The following is a 22550-nucleotide window of genomic DNA, read 5'->3' as shown; positions in this document are numbered from 1 at the left end:
ATACACAACAGATAGTTTGCCATGCTCTGCCATGCAGGCAGGATATTCTTGGTAGCTTGTCAGGCTCTCCAAGATGGAAAGAGGCTTTTAGGGAAGCCTCTAATAGTCTTTGTAGGTGTTCCCATGGTTCAAACCATATTTTGAGCCCTATAAAATATGGTGTGGTAAGCTTGGAAGATGGGTATTAAGTGTCTTATGATTGCCCTTCTGGGGCATCGTTCTAATAACACCAAACATTAGCCAAGCAGCACAAATGCTGCCCGACTTCAGCCATGAGTGTCGGAAGATCAGGTATTAATTGTCTTATGATTGCCTTTTTGGATCTACCACATCTTTTAGAAGGGCAATGGAGAAGATTATCCATGACTTCTACTCGGATCTCTTCAATAGTCACGCCCACCTGCCCACACACCAAATTCCGCAGGATTGATATGTTGCTCCCAACATTCTCCCTTCCATAAACTGACACGCCATTTTATTGGTAAAGAAGAGAACAGCACCTTGCCCAGACAAGTTCAGACCCGAACACCTGAAGAACCTGCAATCAGTACTCATCAATACACTGGCTCGGCTCTTCACATGTTACCTGTCTGAATGCAAGGTTTCATCCCAGTGGAAAACCAGCAGGACTGTACTAGTGTACAAGAAGGGATACATCCAAGGTATTGGTAACTATTGCCTTATCTGCCTGTTTTCTGTCATCTACAAGCTGTTCACTCGAGTCATCCTGAATAGGATTGGCAGAACACTAGATGAAGCACGACCATGCGTGCAAACTGGGTTTCAAAAAGGATTCACCATGATCGACCATATCCACATGATAACCAAGCTCATAGAGGTTTCTCGGGAGTTCTAGATGCCACTTTGTCTAGCGTTCATTGATTTAAAGAAGGCCTTTGATTCTGTTGAGATGGAAGCAGACATCAAAGCCCTAGTTAAAAAGGGCATTCAAACTCAACATCAGGATCCTCTGTGAGCTATACTACAGATTCACTACCAGGATCTCACCATTCTACAAAGAAATGATCATCCATGTGAAAAGAGGAAGAGGAGTTTGGTGGGGTGATACCATTTCACCGAAACTTTTCAGTGCCATGCTCAAGAACTTCATGCGACAAATGGAATGGAAAGCAATAGGAGTGAAGATAGACGGTCAGCAACTACACTACCTCCACTTCGCTGTTCTTCGCTTTGGTGTTCTCATAACACCAAAGATTAGCCAAGCAACAGAAATGCTGGTTGACTTCAACCGTGAGCGTGGAAAGGTCGAACTCCAGCTGAATCTCACGAAGACAATGTTTATGAGAAACATTCTCATTCCTGACATTCCATTTGCTCTCAATGGAATGAACATCTCCGAATGCAACAGTTACATGTACCTAAGTCGAGAAGTCAACATGACGAATGACCTGGCACCTGAGTTGTGCAGGAGGAAGAGAGCAGCTTGGAATGCCTTCAAGAGCATCGAAGAAATAGCCAAGTGGACGAAGAACCTCCGGTGGCTCTGGGCACATCTCTTCAATTTCACTGTTTCTCCTGCATTAACATATGCCTCAGAGACCTGGGCCCTACGAAAACAGGATGAGAACGCTATTCGGGTCTCCCAAAGAGGAATCGAAAGAGCTATGCTTCAGTATCATGCTTCACTCAAATGAGAGAAAAAAATCCAGAGTTCTGACCTCCTTCGATGGTCGAGAATCAAGAACTCTGTCTCATTTGCTAAGGTGTCGAAGATCAGATGGACTAGACACGTAATGCGATTTGGAGATAACCGCTGTTCTAGAGCCATTACCGACTGGATTCTACAGGACTTTAAAAGATCACGTGGCCGCCCACATACAAGATGGTCAAACTTCTTGATCAAGACACTGAACAATCAGTTTGAAGCTCTTCATGTTCCTGGGTCGAGCAGAGGCCATTGGGCTACACTAGTACATGGCAGGGATGAATGAGACGTTACTGGCACTCACTTGAGCATATCAATGAGTAACAGGATGTCAAGTGATCAAGTGATCAACTGTTTGCTTTTGTTTATGCGAATAGATGATCATTTGTTTAAAAAAATTAAGTCCTTCAAAGAGGACACCGGGAAATGGAAAGATATCCCCTGCTCATGGACCAGGAGAATTAATATTGGCAAAATGGCAATACTTCCCAAAGCATTGTACAAATTTAATGTGATCCCTATAATGATACCCATGACATTCTTTAAAGAAATGGAGCAAACACTCCTGAAATTCATATGCCCCCACGATTAGAGCAATTCTTGGGGGGAAAATGGGAGGAATCAACCTCCCTAACTTCAAACAAAGCAGTAATAATTAATTAAAGCAGCATGGTAATGGAACAAAGGCAGAGCTTCAGACCAATGGAATAGAGTTGAATATACTGACAAACCACCCCCAGAATATGATCATCTAATCTTTGATAAGGGAGCAAGAAATGTGAAGTGGAGCAAGAAAAGCCTCTTTAACAAATTATGCTGGCAAAACTAGATGGCTACATGCAAAAAAATGGGCTCAGATCTCTGCCTAATACCATGTACAAAAGTAAGATCAAAATGGATTAAAGACCTCAACATCAGACTGGAATCCATAAGATACATTGAAGACAAAGTTGGCAAAACACTCCATGGCATTGAAACTAATGGTATCTTCTAAGAGATCACACCACTGGCCAGCAAGTGAAAACAGAGATAGACAAATGGGACTATCTTAAACTAAGAAGCTTCTTCACCTCCAAAGAAACAGTGACCAAAATACAAAGACAGTCTACAGAATGGGAAAGGATATTCGCCCAATACACATCAAACAAGGGGTTGATATCAAGGATATACAAAGTACTGGTTGACCTCCACAAGAAGAAAACATCCAACCCCATCAAAAATGGGGCGACGAAATGAACAGAAAATTTCTCAAAGAAGAAATCCGAATGGCATAAAGAGCACATGAGAAAATGCTCTGCATCATTAATCATCAGGGAGATGCAGATCAAAACAACAATGAGATATCATTTCACACCACAGAGACTGGCCCACATCCAAAAGAACAAAAGCAAATGGTGTTGGCATGGATGTGGTGAGAAAGGGACCCTCCTTCATTGCTGGTGGGAATGCCAACTGGTTTAGCCCTTTTGGAAAACTATATGGACAATTCCAAAAAATTAGAAATTTAGCTCCCATTTGACCCAGTAATACCACTCTTGGGATTATGTCCCAGAGAGGCAAAAAAGTATAGTCAAAGTGACATCTGCACCTGTTTGTTCATTGCAGCACTGTTTAGAATAGCTAGAATCTGGAAAAAAACTGAGTGCCCGAGAACAGAAGACTGGTTGAAGAAACTTTGGTACATCTACACAATGGAGTACTATGTAGCTGTTAGAAAAGATGAAGTCATGAAATTTACATACAAGTGGTACTAAATGGAAAGTATTATGCAAAGCGAAATGAGTCAAAAAGAGAGGGACAGACATAGAAATATTAGATTCATCTGGGGAACATAAAGTAACAAAATAGAAGACTAATACCCAAGAATAGTCGAGATAAGTACCAGGAGGTTTACTCCATGGCTTGGAGGGCAGCCGCACATGCTAGAGAAAAGGCAGCTCAGATAGAGAAGGGAGCACCAAATAAAGGATGTTGGGAGGATGGGATATGCGTGCTGAGAGTAGACTATAAACCGAACATGATAGCCACTCAATGCCTCTTTTTCAAACCACAGCACCCAAAAGGAGATAGAGAACAAAAGGGAATGTCCTGTCACAGAGGCAGGGTGGGACGGTGGGGTTGGGGATATTGGGAGAGATACTGGGATCCGTGGTGGTGGAGAATGGGCACTAGTGGAGGGATGGGTGTTCGATCATTGTATAACTGAAACCCAAGCAAAAAAAATTTGTAAGTCTACAACTGTACCTCATGGTGTTTCACTAATAAAAATTAAAATAAATAAATAAATAAGATCTAACAAAAATATTAAATCTTTATAGAAGTAAAATATTAAAGTGAAACATAGCAATATATACTCACAACTTTAGAACTCTTGACTTGTTCAGAGAATGTAGATAAAAAAAGCGACAATTAGAGGGGGAATGTCTCAAGGCATTTTTCTCTCTTGAGACATACTTGTCCTGAAGTTTTGATCCTGGCTATTATTATGCTACAATTTACCACGTTCTCTTTTGGATACTATCCCCACTTAGTTCAATTATCTATCATCTAATGACTGAAACTTTGCTTTTAATAAACTTGGAGCAGTAGTTGTTACAGGATTTAGGACTAGGCTAGTCCAGTAATCAATAATGACCCACAGATTTTAAGTGAAGACTATGGAGCCAGGTGAGAAAGATAACACAATTATAAGGTAAAATAGCTAATAACAATAAACAAACTATATGGCCATTTTCCCTACTACCAAAGAACATTTTACACACTTAATCACTTAATCACTTAACTTCCCGTTAGTCGTCGATTTGCTTGAGCGGGCGCCAGTAACATCTCCATTTGTCCCTGTCGCGTGCTAGTGTAGCCCAATGGCATCTGTTCGCTCCGGGAACATGAAGGGCCTCAAACCGATCGTTCATGATCTTGACGAAGAAGTCTGACCATCTGGAAGGTGGGCGGCCACGCGGTCTTTTGACATCCCGTGGAATCCAGTCGGTAACAGTTCTAGTCCAGCGGTCATCTTTAAATCTCATTACGTGACCAGCCCATCTGATTTTCGACACCTTGGCAAATGAGACAGAGTCCCTGATTCTTGATCCTCGACGGATGTCAGAACTCCGGATTCTTTCTCTCATTTGAATGAAACGTGATATTCCAAGCATAGCTCTTTCTATTCTTCTTTAGGAGACCTGTAGAGTGTTCTCATCTTGTTTGCATAGGGCCCAGGTCTCTGAGGCATATGTTAATGCAGGAGGAACAGTGGAATCAAAGAGATGTGCCCGGAGCCGGAGGTTCTTCATCCTCTTAGCTATTTCTTCGACGTTGTTGAAGGTGTTCCAAGCCGTTCTCTTCCTCCTGTGCAGCTCGGGTGCCAGGTCACTTGTCATGTTGACCTCTCGACCTAGGTACACATAGCTGTTGTTTCTATCTTCGTTGTCTATGCACCAATATCTCATTATGATGAAAGAGAAATCGAGAAGTTCTACATGGAGCTAGAGAAGTTCTATAAAGAAGACCACACCTTCTACAAGATCATTGTGGGTGATTTTAATGCCAAGATAGGACCGAGAAGATCAGCTAAAGAACTTCACACCGGGACCCATGGCCTAGAATGGAACCAACAGGGTGAGAGACTGTCTGAGTTCATCATGTCGACCAAGACCATTGATGGTAACTCACAGTTCCAGAAGGCAGAATCTAAACGATGGACATGGGAGTCTCCCGGTGGACGATTCCACAACGAAATAGACCACATCATATTCAATCGACGGTTTTGCCTGACTGATGTCACTGTTGTCCCAAAATTTCGAACGGGATCGGACCACCGTCTCCTTCGTGCAAAATTCTACTTCACAGAGCGGGGAGAAAGGGCTGCAAAGTTCAAAAAGAGAACTCCCAGAATGACCACCAACTGGGAACTCTTTGGTACTATTTCGGCAACATGGGAAGATGCTATTGTTGACAACATTGATGAGGAATACGATCGACTGGTTCAGCACCTCCATGAATGTGCGAGGAACGCCAAGAGAGAGATAGCCACAAAAAATCGCCTATCTTCGAAAACTCTTGAGCTAATTCGCCAGCGTGGTTTGGCGCATGCCTCAGGCAACCGCAAGCTAACGTCCGAGCTTGCAAAGCAGTGCAGAGATGCGATCAAGGAAGACCTCAAAGAGAGAAGAGCAGAAGTACCGGTAGATGCGGCAGAAGCCGGGAAAAGTATTCGTAACGCCCGCCTGTCCTTCGCCAACTACAAGACCAAGATGACTGCCCTCCGACGTCCTGATGGATCCATCACATCCTCCAGAACGGCAATGGAGAAGATTATCCATGACTTCTACTCAAATCTCTTCGATAGCCATGTCCACTTGCCGACATACCAAATTCCAGAGGATGGATATGTCGTTTCCAACGTTCTCCCTTCCGAAATCCGATACGCCATTTCATCGGTAAAGAAACAAACAGCACCCGGCCCAGACAAGGTCAGACCTGAACACCTGAAGAACCTGCCGTCAGTACTCATCAATACACTGGCTCGGCTCTTCACTCGCTACCTGTCTGAATGCAAGGTTCCGTCCCAGTGGAAAACCAGCAGGACCGTACTACTGTTCAAGAAGGGAGACATCCATGACGTTGGCAACTATCGCCCGATCTGCCTATTTTCTGTCATCTACAAGTTGTTCACTCGAGTCATCCTAAATAGGATTGGCAGAACACTAGATGAAGGACAACCATGCGAGCAAGCAGGGTTCCACAAAGGATTCAGCACCATCAACCATATCCACACAATAACCAAGCTCATTGAGGTTTCTCGGGAATTCAAGATGCCGCTCTGTTTAACGTTCATTGATTTAAAGAAGGCCTTTGATTCTGTTGAGATGGAAGCGATCTTTGAAGCCCTAGCCAATCAGGGCATTCAAGCCCAATACATCAGGATCCTCCATGAGCTGTATTGCGGATTCACTACCAGGATCTCACCATTCTACAAAGAAGTGATCGTTGATGTCAAGAGAGGGGTGCGGCAGGGTGATACCATTTCACTGAAACTCTTCAGTGCCACCCTCGAGAACATCATGCGACGACTGGAATGGGAAGGAATGGGAGTGAAGATAGATGGTCGGCAACTACACCACCTCCGCTTTGCTGATGACATTGTTTTAATAACACCAAACATCAGCCAAGCGGCACAAATGCTGGCCGACTTTGACCGTGAGTGTGGAAAGGTAGGACTACAGCTGAATCTTACGAAGACAATGTTTATGAGAAACAGCCTTGTTCCTGACGCCCCATTCGCTCTCAATGGAAGGACCATCTTTACACACAAATATACATATATAATTAGTTTCTAAAATTCTTGACAAGAAATAAACATCAGAGAAATTCTATGAGGCAAGCATGCCATTATTTCCTATTTGTAACTGAAGAAATTAAAGAAGAAATACACTAAATGCAATCTTTAAGCAATATGCCATCACTGTAAGCCAAGAGGATTGGAAATAGCCAGTATAGAGTGAATTTCTGCTTGCCATTCATTAATTTTGTGAGCTTTAGCAAAATAACCTGTTTAGCCTTCCACATTATCTATAAAATATATCACTGTCACTATCCTCCCTTTGTTCATCAATTTGCTCGAGTGGGCCCAGTAACGTTGTGAGACTAGTTGTTACTGTATTTGGAATATCAAGTACGTCATGGGTAGCTTGCCAGACTTTGCCTTGGAGGCGAGATACTCTCAGTAGCTTGCTGGGGTCTCTGAGAGGGGCAGAGGAATCAAAGCCGGAAGAATCAAACTCAGGCAGTCCCAGTCGGCTGCATGCAAGGCAAATGCCTTAGCCACTGTGTTATGGCTTCAGCCCTATCTATAAAATATAGTAAAAGGCCCTCCCGTTGATCGTCGATTTGCTCGAGCGGGCCCAGTAACAGTCTCCATTGGAGACTTTGTTGTTACTGTGTCTGGCATATCGAATACTCTCGGTAGCTTGCCGGGCTCTCCGAGAGGGGCGGAGGAATCGAACTCGGGTTGGCCATGTTGACCGCTTGTAAGGCGAACGCCCTACCGCTGTGCTATCTATAAAATATAATAGTAATAAAAATTTTTCAAATATGCTTCAAAGAAAGAAACTGAAAATGCTCATGAAGTATTCAGTAATGGGCTGGAGAGAGTATAGAATGTCTCAGGCAGAAAAACACTATTTGGAAATTCTTGAAAATATGTTAGTGAGGAATAGGGGGAAGGAGAAAAGATAAGCCTCTTTAGATTCTTGTTATCTAGAAACATGATGTAGTAACATTACTAATAGTATGTCTCTCGTTACCGTACAGATCACATTCAATTAAATTTCCCACTTCCCTCACGTCCTTTCATAATCTCATAATTGTGGCTTTGCTTCGAATGAATTTGGAGTCATGGAAACTTGAAAGAACTTAAGTATCTTTTGCTTTAATATCCTCAATTTCTGGGTGACGGACTAAGTCAGTGAAATCAAGAGATTTCCCCCAAATTGACACAGCAGACTGATAAAATATTTTTTATTAAACATGTAGATATTTTCCCATTTACAAAGCATTCTAATTGTAAATACATACATACATGTAATTAATTCTAAATTCTCTACTCTATATCAATCAGCACAGCAGCCCTAGGATTCAGATATGGCATTATTTCAAATGTAGAAGCAAGGAACTTGAGGCAATAGATAATAAAATGAAACAATTCATTACAAAGACATATCTAACATGATAAAAATCATGAGTGTTGGCATCAGCTATGTGTATTCAATTTTGGCTTTTCCACTTGTTGATACATTACTGTAAGCAGCTATATTGTCTAAGGTTTCATCACACACAAAAGGGGAACAAAAGGAGTAGAAACTTCATTGAATACCTTTTTACAGAAATAATCATCTGTCACTGTCACTGTCCTCCCATTGTCATTGATTTGCTCAAGCGGGCACAGTAACGTCTCCATTGTGACAATTGTTATTGTGTTTGGCATATCGAATACATCATGCGTAGCTTGCCAGGCTTTGCCGAGCAGGCGAGATACTCTTGGAAGCTTGCCGGGCTCTCCAAGAAGGGCGGAGGAATCAAACTTGGGTCGGACATGTCGGCCACTTGCAAGCAAATGCCCTACATGCTCTGCTATAGCTCCAGCCTGAAATAATCATGTCATTAGAAAATTTTCAGGCTTGCACACAGCCAAATCTGGTTTGATCCCTGGCACTAAATATGATCCCCAAACCATCACCAGGAGGGATACTTGAGTACAGAGGCAGGACTAATCCCTGGCCACTCCTGAGAGTAGACCCCAAATTTAAAATAAGTATTATAAATAATAAATAAAAAAATAATAAAAATTTTTAAATGTTACATGACTCCATGGGCTGGAGCAATAGCACAGCAGGTAGGGCATTTTCCTTGCATGCGGCTGACCTGGCCAACCCTGGTTTGATTCCTCTGCCCCTCTTGGAGAGCCTAGCGAGCTACGGAAAGTATCTCACCCACCTGGCAAAGTCTGACAAGCTACCTGTGATGTATTCCATACGCCAAACACAGTAACAAGTCTCACAATGGAGACGCTACTGGGCCCCCACAAGCAAATTGATGAACAACGGGAGGACAGTGACAGTGACAGTGATAATAAATAAATAATGAAGTAAATAACATCTGATAAACACACAGTAGCACTGTCTTAGTAGCACTGTCCTCCCGTTGTTCATCGATTTGCTCGAGCAGGCATCAGTAACATCTCACAACAAATTGTGAGACTTGCTGTTACTGTTTTTGGCATATATCGAATACGTCACAGGTAGCTTGCCAGGCTATGTCGTGCAGGTGAGATACTCTCAGTAGCTTGCCAGGCTCTCTGAGGGGGCAAAGGAATCGAACCCGGTTCAGCTGCATGCAAGGCAAATGCCTTACCCTCTGTGCTATCGCTCCAGACACACAGTAATAGAAGAAAAAAATCACATCATGTATATTCAAGGTACCTCTGTAAAGTGGAAAATAATGTATAAAAACTATTATAATGTATAAAATTAGTAAAAATGTCTATCTGAAAATCATTTGTTTAGCGAACACCCTACCGCTGTGCTATCGCTCCAGCCCATTTTTATTTATTATTTGTTTAATTTTTCCTGTAAGTTTTCTTGATTGTACTCTCTCTCTCTCTCTCTCTCTCTCTCTCTCTCTCTCTCTCTCTCTCTCCACTTCCATGTCTGGTGACTCTTCCATTATTTGGTTTAACAAAACTCTGGAATTCCTAGTATCTTATGGTTTCTGGGGAATGGGTTCCAATTCCCTAAACCTATGAATAGTCATCACTTCTGTTGATTTGCATAGTATCTGGAAAGATAAAATGGAGTTTTCTACAACTTCACCTAATTTAGAAAGTGATGAATTTTGACTTATATCTAGCTTCAATGGCTTCCAGACTCTGAAGCTGAAAAATTGTCCCTTCATTTTTCTATTTCTTTCTCTAAATTATGTCAGTAGGAGGCACAAAATAAAAGAAAGAGAGACAGACAGAGAGAGAGAGAGACAGAGAAGGGAGAGAAAAAGCAAGCAAGAAAGAAAAAGAAAAAGAAGGAAAGGAAGAAAGAGGAAGGAAGGAAGGAAGGAAGGAAGGAAGGAAGGAAGGAAGGAAGGAAGGAAGGACAGAAAAGAATTTGGGGGACTAGAATGATGTACAGAGAGTAGGATGCTTTCCTTGCATGTGGCTGACCCGAGTACAGTCCCAGGCACTTTAAATAGTCTGCCCGATCTGCTAGGAGTGACCCCTAAGTACGGAGCCAGGAGTAAGCTCTGAGCAACACGGAGAGTGGCCCCCAAATTTCCCCCACCCATCCAAAAAAGGAAAAAAGGAAAGGAAACGAAAAGTTTTTCTCTCTGATATTTAGCTGATAACTTGTTGAATTCTAAACTAATATCACCTCTCCTCTCTCTATCTTCCCTTGTACCCTTCTCCCATTTATTTTCTACCCTCTTTCTCCCTTTACCAATATATTAAAATTATAAATTGATACATTTAAAGCATTATATGTTATATATACTTTAAACCGATGTCTTAAATACTTTTAAACCATTTTTAAATTTAAGGATATTTTACATATATTTCTACTAAAGAAAAGTTAGAGAAAACCAACCAACTAAATTTTAAAATAAAAAATGTGAATTAACAAATGTAGATAAAATGTATATATTACTAGGGACTCGACATTTTCTATATCTATAATCAGATTATATAGTATTATATACATTAACCTTATAGTGAAAACAGATAACATACTGGATGTAAAGTCAGTAATATTGCCGAGACATATCAATTGGTGGTGGCCAAAAAAAAAGTGGCAACATTCTGATTTTCACTTCTCTTTACCTAGATTGTATTGTGACCTACAAAAAGTCATTTTTCAAATTGTTCCTTCCTGAGAGGGATTAAGATCTCTGCCAAATATTATTCTCTCAGAGGCAATTTTTTTGCTCTCCTTGTCAGTCTCTTGAGGGCCTGTTTGATCTCCTTGTTCCTCAGACTATAGATAAGAGGATTTAACATAGGAATAACATTGATATAAAACACTGATAGCACCTTGTTCTGCTTCTTGGAGTGGCTAGAAGCAGGCTGCACATAAACAGAGAAACCTGTGCCATAGTAGAGTATCACAGCTGCCAAATGGGAGGCACAGGTGTTAAAGGCCTTGAGACTACCAGTGATGGATGATATTTTCAGGATGGAAGCTGCAATGAAACCATAGGATAGTAAGATAAAAAAGAAAGAACCAAAACCAACACACATAGTTACAAGGAAAAGAATAATTTGCATGACGAAGGTATCAGAGCAAGACAAAGGAAAAACTTGGGGTATATCACAGAAGAAATGTTCGATGAGATTTGGCCCACAGTAATCAAGTTTAAAGCAAGGAATTGTTTGAACTAAGCTACTAAGGAACCCACTCCCACAGGCCCCAGTTACCATCTTCTTACAGACATCTGGAACCATAATGGCAGAATACAGCAGAGGGTTGCCAATAGCAACATATCTGTCATAAGCCATGGCCGTTAAGAGGCAACATTCAGAGAGAGCCATCCAAGATGCAAAAAAGAACTGAGTGGCACAGGCAGCAAAGGAAATGGTTTTCTGATCTTTAAAGAAATCCGAAAGCATCCTTGGGCTGACAGTAGTAGAATAACAGATGTCTATGAAGGACAGGAAACTGAGAAAGAAGTACATGGGTGTGTGCAGGTGGGAGTCCATCCTGATTAGGATGATCAGACTCAGGTTCCATATCAGGGTCACCAGGTAGATCCCTAGAAAGACTGGAAAAAGGAGAAGCTGCAGCTCTTTATTGTCTGTAAGTCCCAGGAGTACAAAATTGACCACAGAGGTGAGGTTTCCGTCCACTCCCATAGACGTGCCTGGTGCCATCTGCTGAAAAAGGAGAAGAAAACACTTTTATTCTCAAAAAGTCACACTCCTTAGATTTTAAAGTTGGGCTAACTATAAAATCTTTAATTAGAAATGAAGATCTAATCTGTTCCTTTCACATATAATAACTTTTTTATTATTTTTGGGTCACACCCGGCAATGCACAGGGGTCACTCCTGGCTCATGCACTCAGAAATTACTCCTGGAAGTGCTCGGGGGATCATATGGGATACAGGGAATTGAAAGTGGGTTGGCCACGTGCAAGGCGAACGCCCTAGCCGCTCTGCTACCCTACCCTCACATACAGTCATTCTTAACTGAAATATACTCTTGGATATTGTCATACTCTGTGATACTAAAAGAAAGTGGATAGCAATTGTTAGTATATTATTCACTTAAATTTCTTCTTTCCTCATTTTATCATTCCATATTTTGGAAATACATGAAAATTGGAAAGAGATGAAATTAAGAGAGTTCGGTCTTATCTCAGCATATTAAAACACAGTGGTTTTACTCGGTCATTGCTGTGACACTAATTAGATGCATGAAGAGTCCCTGAGTCAACTTGCTCTTCATGGAAAGTACTTACACTTCCTGGTATAAGTTTTCTTTTGAATCTTCAAAAGAACTACCACTCAATCAATGAACTTGAAAGGTAGAAATAACAGCTTTAAAAACTCCAATATGTTACTAAGAAAAAAATTGAAAGCACCCTTTTTGACTTCCTTGAAAGTTTAGATTTTCTCCCTTCAAATCAGACACACAAGTTAAATTCCCTAGGATAGTGATTATTTATCTGTGTTATTTATTTTTCTTAAATTCGTTTGTAAACTCTAACCAGAAAACTGCATAACACCTTTACATATGAATTGTTGTATTCACACTCACCCTTGAGTCTATTGTGGTTCTCAGGTTAAAAATCTACTCATGGTCCAGAGAGATAGTACAGGAAATTAGGCACTTGATTTGAAGACATTCTCCCTACATTCAATCCCTGCACCATGTAGTGTGCTTTGAGCATTTCCAAGAGTGATTCCTGAGTTCAGAGCCAGGAGTAAACCCTGAGCACAGTCAGAATAAACAAAACTACTCCTACATCAGAGTGAGTAGCACTCTGCTATTTGCATGGTGTGGCATTCATATATATATATATATATATATATATATATTCATATATCATATATATGATACTATTTATATGCATGCATATATATGGTACTATTGCAAATAAATTAAAAATAAATGAACAAAATCTGCTTCTAGAAAGGAGTGCTACTTAAATTCTTGTAAAGTTTCAAAAATGGCCACATTTTTTTTCTTATTGAATCACTGTGAGATACACAGTTACAAAGGTTTTCCTGGTCAGGTTTCAGTCACACAATGTTTCAACACTCATCCCTCCACAGTGTACATTTCCAACCACCAATGTCTCCAGTGTCCCTCCCATCCCCCACCCCCATGCTATCTCTAAGGTGTCACTTTCCTTCTTTCTTCTCTGTCTCTCTTTCTCTTTTTAGGTAATATGATTTGCAATAGAGATACTAAGAGGTTGTTAACATTTGTTCCTTTATCTATTTTTCAGCTCACAGTTCTTAACCAGAGTGATCATTTCCAATTATCTTTGGACACAGTTCTTAGAAGTAGGGCAAACTTTGTTGAGTTCTTTTCTCATTGATGCAATAGACAAAATCACATGCTAAGTTTCCCAACCTAATTATAACAAACTGAAAAAAAAAATCAAATCAAATCAATATATTTGTAATGAATAATGTATGCTCCTTTTAAAATGCTTTACAAGTCATTCCCACTGGGAGGGTATTAGCACATCTACCTGTGCTTTTATTTTTCTACAGACGAGCTCAAAACAAAGTGTGAATACAAGAAACACTTTGATGAAAGTAAACCTCAAGCAAAATTGATTTTTAACTAAAAATGTTTGACCTGAATTTTGATTTTGCCATTTTATGCACATAAGCATAGGAAATGCCTTAAGTTCTATTAATTATTATATCCTTGGTTATAAATCAGGTGTAACAACAACAACTATATTTTATATGCAAATAGGTAGGTCTTATGCAGTGTCTAACAAATAAATATACCTCAATAATTCTTGTCCAATAGCATTATTAAATATTTATTTCTTTTTTGGGGATGGTCATACCCATCAATGCTCAGGAGTTACTCCTGGCTCTGCCCTCAGGAATTACTCCTCGTGGTGCTCAAGGGAACATATAAAATGCTGGAGATCAAACCTGTGGACCATATAGGATGCATTGGATAGAACCTGGCTTATAGATCAAACCACATACAAGGCCAACACTCTCCCCACTGTACTATCCCTCCAGCCCCCATCATTGAACCTTTCTTCAGGGTCGTACAGAGAGTTATATTTCCTTCCTATGGAACTTTTATTGTCACTTCCTATTATTTTGAAAGTGAAGCTTCCTTTATTCTTTAATATTTTAAAACTGCTATTTCCCTTATAGTCATGAACTACATGGGTCACTGGGTAAATCAATTAGTTGAACCATATACTTGCCTGATCTCTGTAAAAACTTTCCAAGGACAAATCAAGCTCCAAATATCTGAAATTTTGAGATATCCAATTTCCTCTTTCTGGAAATTTTTTTAGGAATACAATTAATAAAAATGAGTTCATCTGATCTAAGTACATCAAGCTAGTAATCTTTAACCAGACAGTAAAAATTAATAATGTAAAATAAATATCACCCAGGTAAATGAAAGTATTACTGAGACTTTTGGAAAACAAAGGAATAGGCATAATTTTGGGAATGAAACATAGTGAAAGTGCTTAATAAAAAAGGAAGTGACAACCTTCCAAAGTAAGGACAAGAAGGCACTTTGTCAAAAGATAGCCGATTGTTAGGAGAGGAGATAGAGAGAAGTCAACAATAGCCCATGAATTAGAAGGGTTATGGGAAGAACATATAAAGGAATTTATACACACAATGCAGGCAACAGTGTATGTTGAGATGTATAGGCGATGAGTATTCTTGAAAGCCTACAGTAGCATAGATAATATCTCTATCTTTGGACTGAATGTCAAAGAGACCAGACTTATATAGGTTAATTTGGAAAGTACTGAGACATCACCACTTCTGTTGGTCATCAGGCATTGCTGTGTTTGGCAGGTAGGTGTCAACTCATACCTTCATCTAGAGGTTGGGAATATGCCACCTGGGGCCACGAAGATACAAATCACTGTCACTGTCAGTGTTCCTATCATTGTTCTCCCATTTTCATGGATTTGCTCAAGCAGGTCCAGTAACGTCTCCATTGTGACACTTATTAGTGTGATTGGCATATCGAATACATCACGGGTAGCTTGCCAGGCTTTGCCGTGCAGGCAAGATACGCTTTGTAGCTTGTCGGGCTCTCCTAGAGGGGCAGAGGAACCGAACTCAGGTCAGCCAAGTTGGCCTTGCACGTGGCCAACATGGCCAACCTAGGTTTGATTCCTCCGCCCCTGTCCAGAGCCTGGGAAGCTACCTCGAGTATATCACCTGAACGGCAAAGCCTGGCAAGCTACCCGTGACATATTCAATATGTCAAAAACAGTAACAACAAGATACAAATCACAAATTATATTTCATTAATTCTCCTCACTTTGAACATACCACATCCATTTCCACAGACTACTTTTAATTTGTGCTGTTTACCAGGAAACAATATTCAATCACAGATGTCCTTATGCCAATAATTCAACAGACCCTAGTTGCTGTGAGCTTTCCTTAAGTTATAAGATTATTTTTAAGAGAAAAATTTAAGAATACTACTATAAATACAGCAGGTTTAGCTATTCTTTCCTAATCAATTCATCAATTTCACAAAATTTCTTTTTTATTACTATCTAGGCATTACTAAAAGTTTTTTTTAATGTATCGCTGAAGCGATAGCACAGCGGGTAAGGCGTTCGCCTTACAAGCGGCCAACATGGCCGACCCGAGTTTGATTCCTCCGCCCCTCTCGGAGAGCCCGGCAAGCTACCAAGAGTATTCGATATGCCAGACACAGTAACAACAAAGTCTCCAATGGAGACGTTACTGGGCCCACTCGAGCAAATCGACGATCAACGGGAGGGCCTTTTTTTTTAATGTAACATATCATTCTCTGCAAAAAGGCAAAGAATTGTGGGTTATTTTATTAATGTGTAAAAACAATGATCTAATTAAAAATTTGCAATTATAGGAAGATTTAAAAAATAAATTTTGAATAGACACACTCATTTTTATAAATTTTCACTTTCTTCCAGGAAAGTTTGGAGTAGGAAAGGCGACTGTCATAAATATACATGGATATGTTTCTAAGTAGATCTAGCTAATCAAAACCTTTACAATTAAGGTCTACATAGGACCTACTCACTTTGAAGATTACATGGGTAACAGTGAACATGCAGGGTGTTGCTGAATGAAAAAACAGAACAGCATGAGAAGTTTAATAGTGACAGAACAATACCTGTGATTGAAGGGGGCATCTCTGATTATTTGTGTGACTCATACTAGTGTAACCACACACTCAAAATCCCCAAAGATGACATTGGAATATTTCAAAAAGTCAGTGGAATAGAAATATACTTGGTAAGATCATCATAGAATAATAAACTTGTTTCTTATAACTTAAAAATGTGAATTAATAGTTTCTTTTACTTTGGATTATATATTATATTATATATCAGATAGATCAGTTTGAATTTCTTTAATTATATTTTTAAATAAATATAAAATTATTATCATTGTGAAGCAGAATTCTTGAGCAAAATCTTACATAGAAACTATGATTAGGATGAATAATGTTGGAGCCAAAAGAAAAATAATTTTACATGTGAGAAAGTACCCCAATTTTGTAAATTATATTTTTTATTCATAATTAAGTTGTTAGCTTTTGTAAAGTTCCAGGTTTTATAATATTATCATTTTTAATTCTATACCACTAATTTTCCCTGTCATAGGTGAATAAAGAGATAAAAACATTAGGAAACAATGTTCAAGATTAGAGTAAGTCTTAAATAGAATTTAAAATCAATCTGAATCTCATCTCGGAGCAATACTCAACCTGCCTGATTAGAGTTCAATATTTTTACTGAAGGGCAAGATATTTGGGCAAGGAGGAAACAAACCATACAAATACTAGATGTATAGGATGTATGACTGAGGGAGAAGGAAGAGTTGAAAAATTAGAGGACCCTAACGAGCTCGTACTATAAGAATCAGTCTGTTGTGCTAGCACAGAATCATTTGCTCCTTTAAACACTTGCCCTCTCACCTGGACCAGTTTCCTGAGAATGAAAATTTCTTCCCAAAGGTTGAAATTGTGTACTTATTTCCAAAATAATTTTCCTGTGTCCTATGTATCCACAATGGAAGTTTCTGTCTATATGAATATAGCTATCTGTCAGAGCTAGCAAGATACCCATAACTGCAGAAATTCTTGACTTGTTATAGAGAAGGTAGAAAAAGAAGAGACAATTAGAAGAAAGAAGTCTCAAGGTATTTGCTCTCTTGAGTCATATTTGTCATGAAGTTTTGGCCCCTGCTAATGTTATGCCCCAATTTGCCATGTTTCCTTCTTATCTCACCTAGCTCAATTTTCATGTCACAACTGTAATTTTGCTTTTAATTAAAATTACTGACCCTACTAGGAGTCAGTAGGATTGGTAGAATTTAGGATTGGAGTGATCCAATAAGCAATGCATACCCTCAGGTTTTAAGTGAAGATTTTAAAGCCAAATTAGATGACACAACTAGAAGGAAAAACAGTTGAAAGCAATAAACAAGATATTGAGCCATTTCTCCTATTAGCAAAGGACATTAAACATAGACACAGATATGTAATTTATGTTTTAATTCTTGGCTTGAATCAAGCATCAAAGTAGTCCTCTGAGGCAAACGTGCCATTATTTCCTATTTGTAAGTTAGGAAATAAATGTGGGTAAAATTGAATAAAATAAATGCAATTTTAAAGCAATGTAACAGTATCTCTACAAGCTATAAGCATTGGAATTATTCAGTATACTGTGAATGTCTGCTTGGCACTCACTGATTTGTGAGCTTTAGCAAAACAACTTCTATAGCCCTCTATAACCATCCATAAAAAAGATAATAATGATAGCAACTTTGCAAAGTTCTCTAAAAGGAGAGAAAAAAACTGGTTAAGCTCATGAAATGCTTATTCATAGGGTTGGAGATATAGTAAAAAGATGTTTCAGGCAGAGAGATGGGAAGGGCTCTAACAATGCATATCAGGAAAAAGTTTTCTGAAACACAAACCAGGTCAAAGGCATAAAAACATTTGAGATAAAATACCTATTTTAGGAACCCACACAACCATTGAGATGCAGAATTCCAGCCCCAGGACTCCATTGTGAGAAGCCCCCCATTGTTGGAACAAAAAGAAGACCATCTTCTCTAAGTTCTCCCTCTGACAACTACCTTAGCTATGAACTTTGGAAGGTATTTTGGAAAAAACTGTATATAAAACTTACTTGGCAGAAATAAAGATAACATACGGTCTTCATCTGCTTACTATAGGGAGAATTTCTCCTTTCTGGAGAATGGCCCACTAATCCCTGCTTAGGATGTGTATTTTTGGCTTTTCCATTCTGAAGAAGTCCATTTTTCTTAATCATGTAACTTATATATAAGTTATTACTGATCTTCTCTGAGTTATTGACTTTTGTCTTGAACATTTGTTGGAAACTGGAGTCTCTACTCAGCAAATCGCACATTTGCATAGGCACTCATATTTTTCACTCAACTTGAGTCTATTGTGATTCCCAGGTTAACAACTACTCCTAAAAAGGAGTGTGGCTTAAAATAATGTAAAGATTAGAAGAATGTTAGGGAATGTCCACTGGATTAGAATGTTTATTTCATAGTAATACAGAGAATTACTATGTAATTACATAGTAATACAGAGCATCAAATGCCAAGTTAGAACAATTAAGGCCTAATTTCGACAAACTAAATTAATATTTTTATGACAGATAATTTATGCTCTCTTCAGGGTGCTGTATTGGTCATTACATTACCACTAGATGGTCATTAGAAGATCTTTCAACACAATCAGTTTTACTCAGATAAACTCGAACAAGAATGAAAATATAGGTGCACAGAAACCCATTTTTGAACCAATATATTGTAACCAAACTCTGGCAAAGCAGAGGTTTTCAACATCAGGTATTTTGCTTAAATTTTCCTGTTGCTGTTTTATCCACACGGACACAATGTTTTAAAATATCCTAAACTAATTTCATCACTTACAAAGAAGATACGATCACGGAGCGATAGCACAGCGGGTAGGGCGTTCGCCTTACACGCAGCCAACATGGCCGACCCGAGTTCGATTCCTCTGCCCCTCTCGGAGAGCCCGGCAAGCTACCGAGAGTATTCGATATGCCAGACACAGTAACAACAAAGTCTCCAATGGAGACGTTACTGGGCCCACTCGAGCAAATCGACGATCAACGGGAGGGCCTTTACCTTTACCTTTACCTTACAAAGAAGATACAACAATAACACCTACCACAAAAATTTGTAATAGGGGCTGGAGCGATAGCACAGCAGGTAGGACATTTGTCTTGTACACGGTCGACTCGGGATTCCCAGCATCCCTTATGGTACCCTGAGCACCACCAGAAATAATTCCTGAGTGCAGAGCCAGGAGTAACCCCTGTGCATCAACGGATGTAAGCCAAAAAGCAAAAAAAAAAAGTTGTAAGAATAAAAGAATAAAACTATGGGATGTAACTAACTAGATCTGATGCAGTATCTAGCAAATAGAATAGAGTACCCTTCATGAATGTTAATTAATAATATGACTATATCTTTCTTTCTTTAGAGTCATGACAGAGATTTGTAATTCCTATCTGTTCTTTTGGTCACTTAATTTAATTTTGGTGTTATGAGTTCCTTCTTCCTTTGGCCACAGAGGTAGCTTAAAGGGTTGTAGCACAGTCTTTGCATGCCAGAGACCCTGATTTTATTCTCAGTTTTAATCCTGAGCACCTAGTTGAGAGTAGTTTGCAAGTACCAACAGGTATAAACCCACCTCAAAAACAAGAAAAGAGTTCCTCGATTCTTTGATAATTTGGCTCTTTTTCCCATTAATCCTGTTATATTGATATAAATATAGATGAACCAATGACCTTGTTCCTACCCTCACCCAATCTGGTAAGTAGTCATTCTTTAAGTTCTAAATGTCTGAAATTTTGAGATATTTACTTCCTGTTTCTTGAAGAATTTTCTTTAAGAATGAACTGTATTAAAAATAGTCAATTTGTTTCCTGAGCAACAATTTAGAAATTATTATCCTATAAATTTATGTAATTAAATAAACACCTTATATGTAATGAATTACAAAATATTTAACCAACAAGAAAAATAAGCTAAACTTAGGGAATGACAAAGCAACTGAGAGTGTTGAATGAGAAAGAAGTGACCAATTTCCAAAGTAACATGAAGAAATTTAAGCAAAAAGTTCTTTATCAGAAGTATGGCTATTGTTAGAACTTGAGATAAAGCTGTTCAACACATGACCCGTGAATTAGAAGTTCAATAGAAATATACGTGAGAAAATTCTTGCAAATGTTCAGAACATAACCCGGGGAAAAGTAATTGTCAAGAACTATTAGCAATATTTAATCACTGACCACTTAGTTAACAATAGAAAGGATGATATGCCTACCTTTGGATTGAATCTCAAAGATACTAAAGATTTATCAATTACTGTGGAGATTATTGAGACAAAACTACTTTGATAGACAGTTATCACTAAACTTGGCAAGTGTTGATCTATCTATGTGCAGGGAATGTGAAGACATCATCTAGGGCCATGAAGATACACACAACTATATGTATTCTATTTTATTAATTCTTTTTAAAAAATGCCATTTCCATTAGCAGGGATTACTGGTAACCAGGAAGCACAATATTCAATAACAAATCTGTGCTTACACAATTCATTCTCCAGGATCTTAGTTGCCATGGGCTTTCAATGAGTGTATGAGATTGATTTTTAGGAAAGTACAGCAACACTATCTTGTATCAAATCAAGATTTTTTTTAATCACCTGCACACAAAATTTGTCACTTTTTTATTATAGTCAAGCATAAATAAATGTTTTCCCTGTAACACATCATTTCCTACTAAGAATAAGAATCTGTGTGGAGGGGGGCACTTAATTTATTCAAATTTGAAAAGCTAAAGGAAAATTTTCAATTACGAATAGACTCACTTCCTTAGATTAGTATTTTGCACCTTTTCACCATCTTCCAGGGAAGTTTTGAGTAAAAAAGGTGAGTGTCATAAATAACCAGGGAAACTTTGTTAGATCTAGCTAATCAGAGCCTTTACAACTCAGATTTACACAAGATGGGATCACTTTATCAGGTTGAACAGGCTGCAATAATCAGTTTAAGAAATCCAGGGTGCCAGGGCTGAAGCGATAGATAGCACAGCGGGTAGGGCATTTGCCTTGCATGCGGCCAACTCAGGTTCGATTCCCAGCATCCCACATGATCCCCTGAGCACTGCCAGAAATAATTCCTGAGTGCAGAGCCAAAAATAACCCCTTGTGCATAGCTGGGTGTGACCCAAAAAGCAAAAAGGCCAGGATGTTGCTGAATACAGAAAGAAAGCAGCATGAGAAGTTTAAATGTGACAGGTCAACCCAGTCTATATTTAGGGTATAACCCAGTCTATATTTAGTCTATATTTAGGGTAGTGTCTCTGATTTACTGTGTGACATATGTTCATGCCTCTATACACTCAGTCTTCATAGATAACACTGGAAATATACTTGATAATTTCAAAAGGCCAATAAAATGGAAATGAGTGCTTTAACATTATAGAATGACAAGCTTGTCTCTTTCCAATGATAAAATATGTACTAATTATTCATTTTTAATTTCAATAACACATAATGAAGGGTTCATTTGAATTGATAGGAACCTTATATTATTAAGGGAAATAAAACTTTTATTATTAATATATTAAAAATGAATCCTCAAGAAACAATTTTGTTGTTATTTTCTTTTATGACCCATACTCTACAGTGCTCAGGGCTTCCTCCTGACTCTCTGCTTAGGGCTCACTTCAGATTGTGTTCAGGAAATTATTGGGGGTACTGTGAAGTGAACCAATACTGGCCACAAGGCAAGGCAAGCATCTTATCTACTATACTATCTCTTCAACTTTCAAGTGAAATTTAAATGGAATATTTAGTATGGATAAAGTTGGCATGAAAGACATATATTTTAGAATATGTCCCTGAAATTCAGTAAAATTAAATTTTTGATTCAGGATTGAATTATTAGGTTTTCCAGTGTGTCAATCTTTATAGGCATTATTATTTAATTATATACAAATAATTTTCCCATAATAATAAAAATATAGCTTAATAATTTTTGCAACAATACTTTAAAATAATGCAGATCATGAAATGCATAAGAAT

The 22550-nt window shown here is 38.7% G+C and overlaps 1 protein-coding gene across 1 annotated transcript; it reads right to left on the bottom strand.

Moving 5' to 3' along the window:
* Nucleotides 1-11111: 11111 nt before the first annotated feature.
* LOC130041568 (olfactory receptor 5A1-like) lies at nt 11112-12080 on the bottom strand. The gene has a single exon (XM_056133823.1). It carries the CDS (start codon nt 12078-12080, stop codon nt 11112-11114), a length of 969 nt encoding a protein of 322 aa, XP_055989798.1.
* Between the last annotated feature and the right edge of the window lie 10470 nt (nt 12081-22550).

Source organism: Sorex fumeus, unplaced genomic scaffold, assembly GCF_029834395.1.
Source record: "Sorex fumeus unplaced genomic scaffold, SorFum_2.1 ptg000007l, whole genome shotgun sequence".
Taxonomy (NCBI): domain Eukaryota; kingdom Metazoa; phylum Chordata; class Mammalia; order Eulipotyphla; family Soricidae; genus Sorex; species Sorex fumeus.
The sequence above is the reverse complement of the archived record's forward strand: the minus strand, read 5'-3'. Positions and strand labels throughout refer to the sequence as shown.

Bases quoted from the DNA above. Each gene is read 5' to 3' on its own strand.
- LOC130041568 (XM_056133823.1), bottom strand. From the start codon at position 12,080: ATGGCACCAGGCACGTCTATGGGAGTGGACGGAAACCTCACCTCTGTG.